Source organism: Phyllopteryx taeniolatus, chromosome 5, assembly GCF_024500385.1.
Source record: "Phyllopteryx taeniolatus isolate TA_2022b chromosome 5, UOR_Ptae_1.2, whole genome shotgun sequence".
Lineage (NCBI taxonomy): Eukaryota > Metazoa > Chordata > Actinopteri > Syngnathiformes > Syngnathidae > Phyllopteryx > Phyllopteryx taeniolatus.
Window position 1 is genome coordinate 810,536 of NC_084506.1, and position 14,797 is coordinate 825,332.

The 14,797-nt window shown below is 46.7% G+C and overlaps 1 protein-coding gene across 2 annotated transcripts in view; it reads right to left on the reverse strand.

Moving 5' to 3' along the window:
• Positions 1-4,908: 4,908 nt before the first annotated feature.
• trhr2 (thyrotropin releasing hormone receptor 2) overlaps positions 4,909-14,797 on the reverse strand; it is a 32,480-nt gene continuing 22,591 nt past the window's right edge. Inside the window, exons 6-7 of one of the 2 annotated variants that reach the window (XM_061774829.1) lie at positions 9,859-10,254; positions 4,909-7,410 (exon numbers count right to left, since the gene is read on the reverse strand). In XM_061774829.1, coding sequence (XP_061630813.1) covers positions 7,381-7,410; positions 9,859-10,254 — 426 coding nt within the window. In that variant the 3' untranslated portion in view covers positions 4,909-7,380. Of the gene's footprint in view, positions 10,255-14,797 lie in introns of both variants that reach the window. The other variant, XM_061774828.1, reaches the window with a different exon arrangement.

The window sequence follows — 14,797 nt, forward strand, 5'->3', positions numbered from 1 at the left end:
GAGTCTGCATATCGACAGGAAGCGGAGCGGCTGGAGCTGTGGTGCGGCCGACACAACCTGGAGCTGAACACGCTCAAGACTGAAGAGATGATCGTGGACTTCAGGAGGCATCCTTCGCCACAGCTGCCCCTCACGTTTTCCAGCTGCCTTGTGTCAACCGTCGAGACCTTCAAGTTCCTGGGGAATTACAATCTCTTAGGACCTGAAGTGGGCGACCAACATCAACTCCGTCCACAAAAAGGCCCGGCAGAGGATGTACTTCCTGCGGCTTCTGAGAAAGCACGGCCTGCCACCGGAGCTGCTGAGACAGTTCTACACAGCGGTCATCGAATCAGTCCTGTGTTCTTCCATCACAGTCTGGTTTGGTGCTGCTACAAAAAAGGACAAACTCTGACTGCAACGGACAATCAAAACTGCTGAAAGGATTGTCGGTACCCCCCTACCCACCATTGAGGACTTGCACGCTGCCAGAACTAAGACAAGGGCGTGCAAAATCCTCTCTGACCCTCCGCACCCCGGTCACCAGCTCTTCCAGCTCCTTCCCTCAGGTAGGCGCTACCGATCAATGCAAACTAGAACTAGTAGACATTCCAACAGCTTCTTCCCTCTTGCGATCAACTTCTTAAACACCTAACCTATAATTCCATTACAACAAGCTGGCAATTTTTTGACTTGAGTTCATTGTCACATTTCTGTGGGGCCAATTATGTATTACTCGTGCACTCACTGTAGTTGTCTTGCCATGCTGCACTATTTGCATATACTGGCCACTCATGCCAGAGTAGCATCTGCTCCATTTGCACACTGATTGAGGAGTATCTGTAACTTTTGCACAACCAACATTGTCCCAGATTATCGCACTACTCGTCACTTTAAACCGCATACACTCCTTGAAGTCTCAGCGCCCTTTGCACAATGGTCATTGCACTGGACTATTGCAATATTAGTCATTTGAACTGCTCTAAGTGCTAGAGGACTCTGCATCTTTTTGCACAATTGTTTTTTGTCAATGTCTTTATGTCTCCAAAGTGTTCTGTAAATTGAGTGTCTGTTGTACTAGAGCGGCTCCAACTACCGGAGACAAATTCCTTGTCTGTTTTGGACATATTTGGCAAATAAAGATGATTCTGATTCTGATTCAATAAACAATGCAATAGGACACACCTGTTAGTTACATGTTCTAATCCTTCTACTCACATGAAAAATGGGTGGATTCAAACAAAAGGGCTATCTTTTAAATCCGACCTTGATAAAGTGCGTGCTGCGGACCACAACCGGTCCGTTCTGACAGGTCCTGGCTGACTGGCTGCGGGGGATAGGGCTCCCTCACATGCAGTGTGGCGGCCCTCCATGGCCCCCCTATTCTTGTCCCCCCGTCAGGCGCTCTCGTCCATCCTCCTCTCCACCTGGTGCGGTTTGCTGGCTTGCCCTGTGATTGGGCCGGCGGCTAGCTGCTGTTGCAAGATCTGTTGGCGGGTGGGGGTCTGTCACTCCCCCTGGAGTGGGTGGGGAATAGGTCATGCTATAGGTATCCATTCTGCATGACCAACCAGCCGAGCAGAGCAGGTTTAAAAAAAAAAAAAAGTTCAAAAAATGTAATATAAAATTTTCTGTCCTCCTCAAGTCTTATTGCAGCATTTTGTACTCGCTGCAGTCTTTTGATACTTGACATGAGAAGACCAGAAAGTAGCACGTTAAAATAGTCAAGGCTAGACGTAACAAATGCATGAACTATAATATCTGCATCATTAACGGATAAAATGGGCCATCTCTTGGCCATATTGAGGGGATGAAAAAAAACACAGTTCTGGAAATGTTCTTAATGTGCATTTAATACGGAGAAAGTTGAGTCAAACATAACTGAGATTTTTTTGCTGAGTCACTTTGGGTTATGGTACCTTTATCAAGTGCTACTTTTATGAAGGACAATGGGTCCTGAAGTATTTAGCTAAATATGAATGAATAAGTTTGCCTGAAACATTGCTTTTTTTCAGCAGTCACATGATCAGAAGTTCCATTGGCAGCCGTATACTGTATGCACACCTGGCCATGGAACAGTTGAGCAGCCAGTTGTCTCATTATTTGTGGTCCCTTGAAAAAAAAAATGGGAGGCATATATATAAGCTGTTGTAATTCCTACAGTGTTCACCTGATTTGAATGTAAATACTTCAAATTAACGCAGTTAAAGCACATCTTGTTCGTTTCATTTCAAATCCATTGTGGTGGTCTGTAGAGCCAAAAGGATGAGAATTGTGTTGATTTCCCAATATTTATGGTCCCTGACTACCAGCTCATCAGTAAAGTATGGTGATGGTAGTGCGTGGGTGTCATGGGCATGTATGGCTGCCAATGGAACCAGTTCCCTTGTCTTTATTGATTATGTGACAGCTGACAAACGCATCAAGATTCTTTTTGAAGCATTTCGGGCAATATTATCTCCACATATTCAGCCAAATGCTTTTGAACTCATTGGATGGCGCTTCACAATGCAGATGGACAAATGACCCGAAGCACACTGCGAAAGCAACCAAACAGTTTTTCAAGGCAAAGAAGTGGAATGTTAGGCAATTGCCAAGTCAATCAGCTGACCTGAATCCCATTGAGCATGCATTTCACTCGCAGAGGACAAAATCGAAGGCAATATGTCCCAAGAACAAGCAGGAACTGAAGACAGTTGCAATAGATGCCTGGTGATGTCTGTGCATTCCAGACTTCAGGTTGTAATTGACTGCAAAGGATTTACAACAAAGTAGTAAAAAAATGAAGCTTTGATTTATTATTGTTAATTTACTTTTGGTCCCTTAAAAAGTGGGGGGCACATATATAAACTTGTAATTGCAACACTGCTCACCTGATTTGGATGTAAATACCCTCAAATTAAAGCTGAAAGTCTGCAGTGAAAGCACATCTTGTTTGTTTCATTTCAAATCTATTGTTATGGTGTTTATAGCAAAAAAGATTTTAGAAGTATTTGTTTAAAATTCCAACTCACTGTTTAGTTTAGTGTATACAAGTAAATCAACAATCAACCAAGCAACAGAAAGTCCAAGCTAAAGAGTGAAGGAAAGGAACAATTTCCACAATATTAGTCAATTTATCTCTACTTAGCTAGATAAGTCTTCTGGCATGTACTCAACACTAGTTGAATTGAAATGACTTGAAAATCCATCCATCCATCCATTGTCGCTTCTCCTCACTAGGGTCGGTGGCATGCTGGAGCCTATCCCAGCTATCATCGGGCAGGAGGCGAGGTACACCCTGAACTGGTTGCCAGCCAATCGCAGGGCACATACAAACAAACAACCATTCGCACTCCCATTCACACCTACGGGCAATTTAGAGTTGTCAATTAACCTACCATGCATGTTTTTGGGATGTGGGAGGAAACCGGAGTGCCCGGAGAAAACCCACGCAGGCACAGGGAGAACATGCAAACTCCACACAGGCGGGATTGAACCCCGCTCCTCAGAACTGTGAGGCAGACGCTCTAACCAGTCGGACACGTGCAGCCTGACTTGAAAATATCAGTGGAAATAGTTACACCTTTCTATTTTAACGTTAGGCCAACACCTAATTTTTTACCGTTTGCAGCCAGTCGGCCAGCTTCTTTTACTCATTCACTGCCATTGACGGCTGTTGAATTCAAATATCCATGTTAACATGGAGGACTGGCAGTGAATTAAAGTAACTGGTAGCTGTGCAGTGCCTGCTGTATTATTCAGAAAATAAAGAAACAAAAATGAAGAAATAAAAAACTATTACCATGTTTTTTTCCCCAAAACAAACAATGTGAAGCTTATAATATCCTATGCCTGTTAACGAGATGCGGCAGTTAACACAATACCTCTCACACCCCTATCTTCACCATATCAGGCAGCCACTTGGCTAGCCTGGTTGTGAATGATCGTCTTTGTTCTGTGATTGTAGCAATTACTCACAATACAGTGTTATTCTCCTATGTGCATAAGAGGGACAAGTTGGGCAGTCACACGCTTTTCTGGCTGCACAGATTCTCCCATTGACTGATGTCTGTCTTTTACGCATCTTCAAGGCAGATACAGACTCTGGGTTCAAATCCGGCCTTCCTGTATGGGGTTTGCATGTTCTCCGGTGCCTGCATAGGTTGTCTTTGGGTACTTCGCTTGCCTCCAACATTCCAAGAACATGCATGGTAGGTTAATTGAAGACTCTAAATAGACTGTAGTTGTGAATCTGACTGTGAATGGTTGCTTGTTTATATGTGCCCTGTGATCTGCTGGAGACCAGCTCTGGGTGTACCCTGCCTCTCACCCTAAAGTCTGCTCTGATAGGCACCAGCACACTTGCAACCCTGGTGAGGATAAGCGGTTCAGAATATGGATGGATGGATTTATTTTGTATTGAGTTAAAAAAAAAAAAAAAGTTCAAAGTGTAAGTTCAGCCAGACTGGTCTGCACGTGCTGACTGGCCGACTAAACATCTGCTATATAAGGCATTTTCATATTTCATTTGTAATTTATCTTTTTGCGGATTTCAATGACATTCACAAGTATATGGAAAAGTCCATGCTTCGATCATTTTGAGCCAGCCTCCATTGTCCATGAATCACACCTCTTTGGTGTTTCCTCGTTTATTAACAACTTATGTACGATGGATGTCTAGACATGAGAATATGCTTAAATGAAAAGTGCATAAGCCCATGCGTGTAAAAAAGGACTTGTGCGTGAACGGGAGAATATGGCCCTAACTGAGCCACTTCTGAGAGCTGCAGACACCACCTCATGGAGAAGAAGGAAATTATCTGTGCCCACCACAGACAAAACAATTATCTTGTATGGATTGTTTTACTAATTGCCAATCAGTTCCTGCTTCTTTTGAGCAGTATTTACTTATTTAGAAATGAGCTGTGACCAAGAGATTCCCTGCACTATTTATTGACATTGGTTCAATGAGAAGAAGTTTCTATGCATGCACAAATTGCAAGTACAATATTTAAAAGAGATTGGAGGAATAAAGTCAATTTAAAACACAAAATATTCAAATATAGATATTTACAATGCATTGAACATACCATACAACAAAAGCAGCTTTCCAGGGCAGATTATCACAGCTGATAAACGCTTCAGCTTGTGAAACCCAGACTTTTAAATGATGTCAATAAAGCAATACACAATACATATTTGTATCACACAAAATGTAATCAGGTCTGACATTTCATTACAGGCATTTTGCAATTCTCTCCATAGATTATTTTAATTAAAATAATATTTTACATTTTTCCCTCTAAACACAAATTTTCCGAAATACAGTCTGAGACTCAAAACTTCAAAACTTACAAATTACCAACTCAGAAAGACTTTACACTATAAGGGGCTGTTTTTACAATGCAGTCCTAACTTATGAACTAAATGTAATGGTGCTTCGGTGGGTCAGGTGGACCGCCGCGGATACCTTGGTGTGGGTGTTTTTTTCGACCAGGCCGTTTTCGGGGGGGCCGCTGGGCCCGCCCTCCCTTGTTGGCTGGGTGGGGTGGGGTTCCTCTGTCCCCATTGTGCTGGCACAGCAATTCCACCTCTGATGTTTATTGTGCATGCAAGATGGTGTCAATTCCCTTGCATGTGTTCACAGACACACACCCTTGGGACTTAGTTGCTTGGTGTGGAGCAAGCCCCTCATTGCCATAAACAACTTTTGTGATATTGCAAACTTCTTGTGATGTCCCCTCACTTGCACTCCATTTCTACAGATGTTAAGAATGTACATAGCCACTCACACCACACTCCTCTACCCTTGTCCTGCTCTCTTCCCCTCCTGTCCTGTCCTACATTGTCCTGTTCTTCCCTCACAGGGTGTAGCACTACTGTCCTGTGGAAAACTTGAATCCAATGTAACACTGTTATGCATATAATCCTTTGTTTGGTTTAGATTCCTATAGCTGGTGTTGTCTTTTTGTGTGTGTGTGTGTGGTTATTTTCTCTTTGTCCTCTCCTTTTTCTTTTCGGTCCCTCCTCTTTAAGACCTTGTTCTGTGCGACTGAAATTTTCAATAAATCCATCCATCCATCCATTTTCAACACCGCTTATCCTGGATAGGGTCACGGGGCACTGGACCCTATCCCAGCTGACTTCAGGCGAAAGGCGGACTACTCCCTGAACTGGTCGCCAGTCAGTCGCAGGGCACATATAGACACAGTCAACCATCCACACTCACATTCACACCGTCACTGAGTGGGAACTGAACCCACGCTGCCTGCACCAAAGTCAGGCGAGTGTACCACTACACCATCAGTGACCTATTTTCAATAAATATCCATCATATTACAAAGAACCACTGTGGCAGTATAAAAACATCCTAAATCCTCTGTTGCACAGTAAAGCTTTTCTGGCACAAAAGGGATACAGATTCTCCATTCTGCTTGACCGAACCGCCAAATAGGGCAAGTTACAATAAAATAAAATAAAAAATTTAATGGTCAATGGAAAAAACAGCAGCTTGACAAAGTTAGAACTGAAATGCTATAAATATTGGATCAAATATTGAATTTGACTGTCAGTGACATTGTAAGTTTTTGTGTAGATTCATGCCTTATTTCAGTCTGTATCAGCATGAACAGTTGCTTGCTATACAGATAGTATAATCATACATTATTTTAAGGCCAAACAAACAAATACACATTTTTGGGCGGGATGGATAGGAAAAGTGATGTAAAAGTACCCAATCACATAACAGGCAACACTAAATATTATAATTATAATACGAGATCAAGAACAGAACAGAAAAAGAAAAGGAATAATATATTTTTTTTTCCTGGCAGTGTTCTTAAAGAACTTCATAAAAGCTGTTTATATTCTTCTAACACATTAAAACATTTCGTTTCCCTAAGGAATGGATTCCATAGCTTCATAAAGAATGTTTATTCAAACTAGTGAATACATAAATTGCTGAATGGATTAAGCATCAACCAAAAATATACTCTATCCACAACCTCTATTGTTAGCTAGAGCACAATTAAATACTATTTTGGTAACGCTCATTACAGAGAAACAGGTTGGTCTAGCAGGCATCTTTCAGTCGTGACCTTGTTTTAAACATGATAAAAGCCTCTAAAAGAATAGCACATGCATTTACTTTGGCCTGCCCTAGATTGTATGTTTCGGAACTAAACCCCCGAAAAATTAAAAGCAAGAATCTTATATTGTACTGGATGTGCCAGCACTGGTCATAACACAACTCTGATTAAACAGAATGATTTATCAACATAAGGGGCGGCATCATGTTGGGCAAAATCATTATCAGCTGTATACCAGAAGTGACATCAAAATCACTGTAGCGCGTTACCTGCTAATACAGCCGGCCATCGACTGTGTCAGCTGAGAGACTCCTGAGAGCGGTTGATTTAATCACTGGATCTTGTGTAGACCAAGGCTGAGCTGGAAAACATGCAATGAACATCAGAGGAAGCATAGTAAAGAGTAAAAGCAATGTATATCAACTTCTTGATGTGAAAGAGAGCCGCAAAAAGGGATCCAGATCAGCTCAGTACAAAACAGGAATGAACCGAAATTAATGAAAACAACTAATAATTGATTTTTTTTCCCGAAATTTTCACGCTTTTACTTTTTAAAAGTTTAGTGTAAGCCTGTCCTCTTCCTGTTAGCCATTTTGGGACTGATGTCATTGTTGGATGCCCGTCAGAAGCAGAGAGCTGTGATTGACTTTCTTGCTTTGGAAGAGGAACCACAACTAAACCTTTTCAAAAGGTTGCAAAATGTGTATGGGGGGTAGGGTTATGTCATCAATGATAACACATGATGGTGATGTCATCAATGGTGACTCTATTGCCGCTTTCCCGTTACAAGTTCCAGAATGGCCTGGCCCCGCTCTGCCCCGGCCTCGCTTGGCCCAGCCTGGCCTCCGTTGCTTTTCATTTACAACATGCACCCATCAAAAGTGGGAGGGACTGGAGCGGGATCAAGAAGAAGGTGACGCACTCATTTCTTGTTGCGCCTTCCATCTCACTGGATTTCATCTTCTGCCATTATGGACAAAAATGCCCGCACCTCCTCAGTCGACCACAGAACAAAAGCTGCTTTAAGCCTGCCGCAGACTGCACGACGTGGTCGGACCCGAATGGACCGGCCCATCGTGTAGAGTTGCCGACGCATCCCCGCACAGAGCGATTGCACAAGTGTATTGCCGGCGAGCCTGTATAGGTGTTTGATGCTGTGTATTCGGTATCTTAATTACATTCCTTAAACAATAAAAGGATAGATTAATAGTTAAGGAAGAAGGAGGTTGCTAAAGAGAGAGGGTGTTGGTGAGAATAAAAATGAGAGTGTGGATATTTGAAAGGAGGCTTGCTGGCTTTATTCATTTGAACGTACCCAGCGTGTACGTACGTTCGTGTACATTCTGGTCACAAGCTTTTCTTTTTCATCCACAGGTACATTATACATTATGAATATAGTTAAGTAATGATGTCCATCCATCCATTTTCAGTACCGCTTATCCGCACTAGGGTCACGGGCGTGCTGGAGACAATCCCAGCTATTTTACGGCGTGAGGCGGGGTACACCCTGAAATGGTCGCCAGCCAATCGCAGTATTGATGTAAAACATAATATTTGATGCTTTATATACTATTTTTAAATGGCTTGATGCGGCGCGTCGGTGCGGCTCGCTAAGCCTGGAAATGTGTTTTCCTGTGAGGGAAAACTTAACTACGGTGAAGTTAAGACAGCGATTCAAAATCGGCAATGCTGGTTGGGGGTAGAACCGGTACAATGGACAAGGGGCATATGATCTTCTCTTAACGTTGCCTAGCTAAAGATGGTCTGCCGATCCTTTTCTTGTTACGGAGGTCACGCAAGATCACTCAAAGCAGGGTCTTGTTCTACGCCTTTGATCCTGGACACCCACTTTTTGACTGTACTGTAGCCTATTACAGCTTCCCCATACACATTTTGTCAACATTTTGAAAATGTTCAATGGTTGTTCCACTTTCCAAAGCAAGAAATTAAATAACAGCTCTCTGCTTCTGCTGGGCACCCAACAATGATTTCATTCCCAAAATAGCTAACAGGCGTAAAAAAAAAATTCCATCCATCCATTGTCTTCCGCTTATCCGAGGTCAGGTCACGGGGGCAGTAGCTTCAGCAGGGAAGCCCAGACTTCCCTCTCCCCAGTCACTTCCTCCAGCTCTTCTGAGTCAAGCCGAGAGACATAGTCTCTCCAGCGTACAAACTCTGACACCGGTTGTACAGGGACCGAACAGACGTTTGGGACAACCAGAACCCTTCAGAGCTGGCCGTCCGGCCAAACTGAGCAATCGGGGGAGAAGAGCCTTGGTGAGAGAGGTAAAGAAGAACCCGAAGATCACTGCAGCTGAGCTCCAGAGATGCAGTCGGGAGATGGGAGAAAGTTCTAGAAAGTCAACCATCACTGCAGCTCTCCACCAGTCGGGCTTATGGCTGTGTGATATTTCAGTTTTTCTTTTTTAATACATCTGCAAATATTTCAATAATTCCGTTTTTTTTTTTGTCAATATGGGGTAATGAGGAAAAAAATGAACTTAAATTATTTTAGCAAATGGCTGCAATATAATAAAGAGTGAAACATTTAAGGGGGTCTGAATACTTTCTGTACCCACTCTATATCAATCAGGAGAAGGGTATTTCAAATGTATATGAATCATTACCCATCGATATATTACCGTAGCATCCAGCTGAGTTTTTTTTTTTATGCGTCAGGAACATGAACTTGGTTATCGTTTGATGGCGACCCTTTCACATCACTTAGCAGGGACATGTCAATGGAACTGACATCTAAACAATAAGCTGCTGATCTGATAAAATTGTCTGCTTTGTCGCCATTGATCACCTTTGTCGCTTGATGACCATTTCCATTATGTTTTGTGCTTAAATCTGAAGCAATATTTACAATGGCTCTTTTGGTTTCTTCATTGGGTCCACTAATATTATTAGGTGGGTCACGGGTCGTACTGATGCCGGCAGGAATGGCTGACAATGTCCTCTGCTTTCCCTCTTGCTGCTTGCAGTGGTACAGCCCACGAAATGCTGAGCGAAACTTCTGAGACATGGCATTGTATATCACAGGGTTGATTGCACTGTTGGCATAGATGCAGGTCCGACAAAATAATAGGAACCAGGAATCCAGATAGGGTGTGGACACAAAAGAGTTGATCAAAACTAGTGTTCGATAGGGCATCCACAGCAGAGCGAATAGGATCACCAATACAGCTAACATCTTTGTCACCTGTAGAAAGGAGGTAGAGAAGAGAGACCGCATTAAACACAATTTACAGCGATGGAGTTTCCACAGAATCAGAAACCGGTCGTCTACGCCCCCCTACGCCCACACCAGATGTGAACCAAAATGTGCAAAGCTGACGGATCTTTTCAGTGGAGGAAGGATCCAGCAGCACAACTACAGGTGGGCACAGTGGGAGAATGGCAAAATGTTCGACCTAGCAGACCATGCATTTGTTATGCAAATGATTTGGTATATAAAATTGTTAAATACTTTAGTCCTTATATATTGCAAGCATTATTGATTCTTGTTGTTGCTCACCATCAGAAAATGATCAAGTCTCTGTGACCTGACTTTGTAATTTACACTTTAAGCAATTAAGGTATACTTACATATTTGATATGTGACCAAATAACCGGGATTATTCTGATACATCCATCCATCCATCCATTTTCTACCGCTTATCCGGGTCGGGTCGCGGGGGCAGTAGCATTAGCAGGGACGCCCAGACTTCCCTCTCCCCAGCCACTTCATCCAGCTCTTCCGGGGGGATCCCGAGGCGTTCCCAGGCCAGCCGAAGGACGTAGTCTCTCCAGTGTGTCCTGGGTTACCCCCGGGTTCTCCTCCCGGTGAGACGTGCCCGGAACACCTCACCGGGGAGGCGTCCGGGAGGCCTCCGAATTAGATACCCCAGCCACCTCATCTGGCTCCTCTCGATGTGGAGGAGCAGCGGCTCTACTCTGAGATCCTCCCAGATGACCGAGCTTCTCACCCTCTCTCTAAGGGAGAGCCCAGACACCCTGCGGAGGAAACTCATTTCGGCCGCTTGTATCCGGGATCTTGTTCTTTCGGTCACGACCCACAGCTCGTGCCCATAGGTAAGGGTAGGAACGTAGATCGACCGGTAAATTGAGAGCTTCGCCTTTCGTCTTAGTTCCTTCTTTACCACAACGGACCGATACAAAGTCCGCATCACTGTGGACGCTGCACCGATCCACCTGTAAATCTCCCGTTCCATTCTTCCCTCTCTCGTGAACAAGACCCCAAGATACTTGAACTCCTCCATTTGGGGCAGGATCTCATCCCCGACCTGGAAAGGACATGCCACCCTTTTCCGACTGACAACCATGGTCTCAGATTTGGAGGTGCTGATTCTCATCCCAGCCGCTTCACACTGTGCTGCGAACTGCTCCAGTCAGAGTTGGAGCGCACAGCTTGGTGAAGCCAACAGAACCGCATCATCAGCAAAAAGCAGAGATGCAATACTGAGGCCACCGAACCGGAACCCCTCTACGCCTCGGCTGCGCCTAGAAATTCTGTCCATAAAAGTTATGAACAGAATCGTCGACAAAGGGCAGCCTTGGCGGAGTCCAACCCTCACCGGGAACGAGTCCGACTTACTGCCGGATATACGGACCAAACTCTGACTCCGGTCATACAGGGACCGAACAGTCCATATCAGGGGGTTCGGTACCCCAAACTCCCGAAGCACCCCCCACAGGACTCCCCGAGGGACATGGTGGAACGCCTTCTCCAAGTCCACAAAACACATGTAGACTGGTTGGGCGAACTCCCATGCACCCTCGAGGACCCTGCCGAGGGTGTAGAGCTGGTCCACTGTTCCACGGCCAGGAGGAAAACCACACTGCTCCTTCTGAATCTGAGATTCGACTTCCTGACGGACCCTCCTCTCCAGCACCCCTGAATAGACCTTACCAGGGAGGCTGAGGAGTGTGATCCCCCTGTAATTGGAACACACCCTCCGGTCCCCCTTCTTAAAAAGGGGGAACACCACCCCAGTCTGCCAATCCAGAGGCACTGTCCTCGATGTCCACGCGATGTTGCAGAGGCGTGTCAACCAGTACAGCCCCACAACATCCTCAGCTCCGACTCCAACTCCGGGCGAATCACATCCACCCCCGGGGCCCTGCCACCGAGGAGCTTTTTAACTACCTCGGTGACCTCAAACCCAGAGAAAGGAGAGCCCGCCTCAGAGAACCCACACTCTGCTTCCTCATGGGAAGGCGTGTCGGTGGAATTGAGGAGATCTTCGAAGTATTCTCCCCACCGACTCACAACGTCCCGAGTCGAGGTCAGCAGCGCCCCATCCCCACTATACACAGTGTTGGTGGTGCACTGCTTTCCTCTCCTGAGACGCCGGATGGTGGACCAGAATTTCCTCGAAGCCGTCTGGAAGTCTTTCTCCATGGCCTCACCGAACTCCTCCAATACCCGAGTTTTTGCTTCAGCGACCACCAGAGCTGCATTCCGCTTGGCCAGCCAGTACCCATCAGCTGACTCAGAAGTCCCACAGGCCAAAAAGGCCTCCTTCTTCAGCTTGACGGCATCCCTCATCGTTGGTGTCCACCAACAGGTTCGGGGATTGCCTCCACCTTATGGCCCCAGCTCCGGTTGGCCGCCTCAGCAATGGAGGCGCGGAACACGGTCCACTCGGACTCGATGTCCCCCGACTCCCCCGGAAAATGAGCAAAATTCTGTCGGAGGTGGGAGTTGAAACTCCTTCTGACAGGGGATTCTGCCAGACGTTCCCAGCAGACCCTCACAATACGTTTGGGCCTGCCACGTCGGACCGTCATCTTCCCCCACCATCGGAGCCAACTCACCACCAGGTTGTGATCAGTTGACAGCTCCTCCCTTCTCTTCACCCGAGTGTCCAAGACATGCGCCCGCAAGTCCGATGACACGACCACAAGGTCGATCATCGAACTGCGACCTAGGGTGTCCTGGTGTCAAGTGCACGTGTGGACACCCTTATGCTTGAACATGGTGTTCGTTATGGACAATCCGTGACGAGCACAGAAGTCCAATAACAGAACGCCGCTCGGGTTCTGATCGGGGGGGCCGTTCCTCCCAATCACGCCCCTTCCAGGTCTTACTCCCATTGCCCATGTGAGCATTGAAGTCCCCTAGGAGAACGATGGAGTCCCCAGCGGGAGAGCTCTCCAGCACCCCTTCCAAGGACTCCAAAAAGGGTGGGTACTCTGAACTGCTGTTTGGTGTATAGGTACAAACAACAGTCAGGACCCATCCCCCCACCCGAAGGCAGAGGGAGGCTACCCTCTCGTCCACCGGGGTGAACCCCAACGTACAGGCGCCGAGCCGGGGGGGCAATAAGTATACCCACACCTGCTCGGCGCCTCTCACCGTGGGCAACTCCAGAGTGGAAGAGAGTTTCAGTTTATCAGTTTATTTTTGAAAGGGGACAATGCAATTTCATAAAACACATGGTTAAAAAAGCCAGAATTAGCCAGAAGGCTAGTTTTCATCTGTAGTCCCCTGGCCATTATGTAAAAAAGCAGTAAAAGCAGAGTCCAACCCCTCTCGAGAGGACTGGTACCAGAGCCCAAGCTGTGTGTGGAGGCGAGTCCGACTATATCTAGTCGGAACTTCTTGACCTCACACACCAGCTCGGGCTCCTTCCCTGCCAGAGAGGTGACATTCCACGTCCCTAGAGCCAGCTTCTGTAGCCGGGGATCGAATCCCCAAGGTCCCCGCCTTCGGCCACCGCTCAGCTTGCACTGCACCCGACCCCTATGGCCCCTCCCACAGGTGGTGAGCCCATGGGAAGGGGGACCCACGTTACCCTTTCGGGCTGTGCCCGACCGGGCCCCATGGGTGCAGGCCCGGCCACCAGACGCTCGCCTTCGAGCCCCACCACCAGGCCTGGTTCCAGTGGGGGACCCCGGTGACCCGCGTCCGGGCAAGGGAAAACGAAATCCATTGTTTGTCGTCATCATTAGGGGTCTTTGAGCCGTGCTTTGTCTGGTCCCTCACCAAGGACCTGTTTGTCATGGGTGACCCTGCCAGGGGCATAAAGCCCCAGACAACTTAGCTCCTCGGATCACTGGGACACACAAACCCCTCCACCACGACAAGGTGACGGCTCAAGTAGGGGATTCTGATACAAGAAATCGTAAACCCTCCAACTGTGCGTGCGTGCGTGTGTGTTTGTGTACGTGTGTGTGTGTGTGTGCGTGTGCTTGCATAAGTGTGTGTGTGTGTGTGTGTGTGATTTATGGCATTTTCTTACATGGATTGCTTTCGTGTATTAAGAACATAACTCCTCCATCCATCCATCCATTCTCTACCGCTTATCCGGGTCGGGTCGCGGGGGCAATAGCTTCAGCAGGGACGCCCAGACTACCCTCTCCCCAGCCACTTCATCCAGCTCTTCCGGGGGGATCCCGAGGCGTTCCCGAAGGATGTAGTCTCTCCAGCGCGTCCTGGGTCGTCCCCGGGGTCTCCTCCCGGTGGGACATGCCCGGAACACCTCACCAGGGAGGCGTCCGGGAGGCATCCGAATCAGATGCCCCAGCCACCTCATCTGGCTCCTCTCAATGCGGAGGAGTAGCGGCTCTACTCTGAGATCCTCCCGGATGACCGAGCTTCTCACCCTATCTCTAAGGGAGAGCCCGGACACCCTGCGGAGGAAACTCATTTCGGCCGCTTGTATCCGGGATCTTGTTCTTTCGGTCACGACCCACAGCTCATGACCATAGGTGAGGATAGGAACGAAGATCGACCGGTA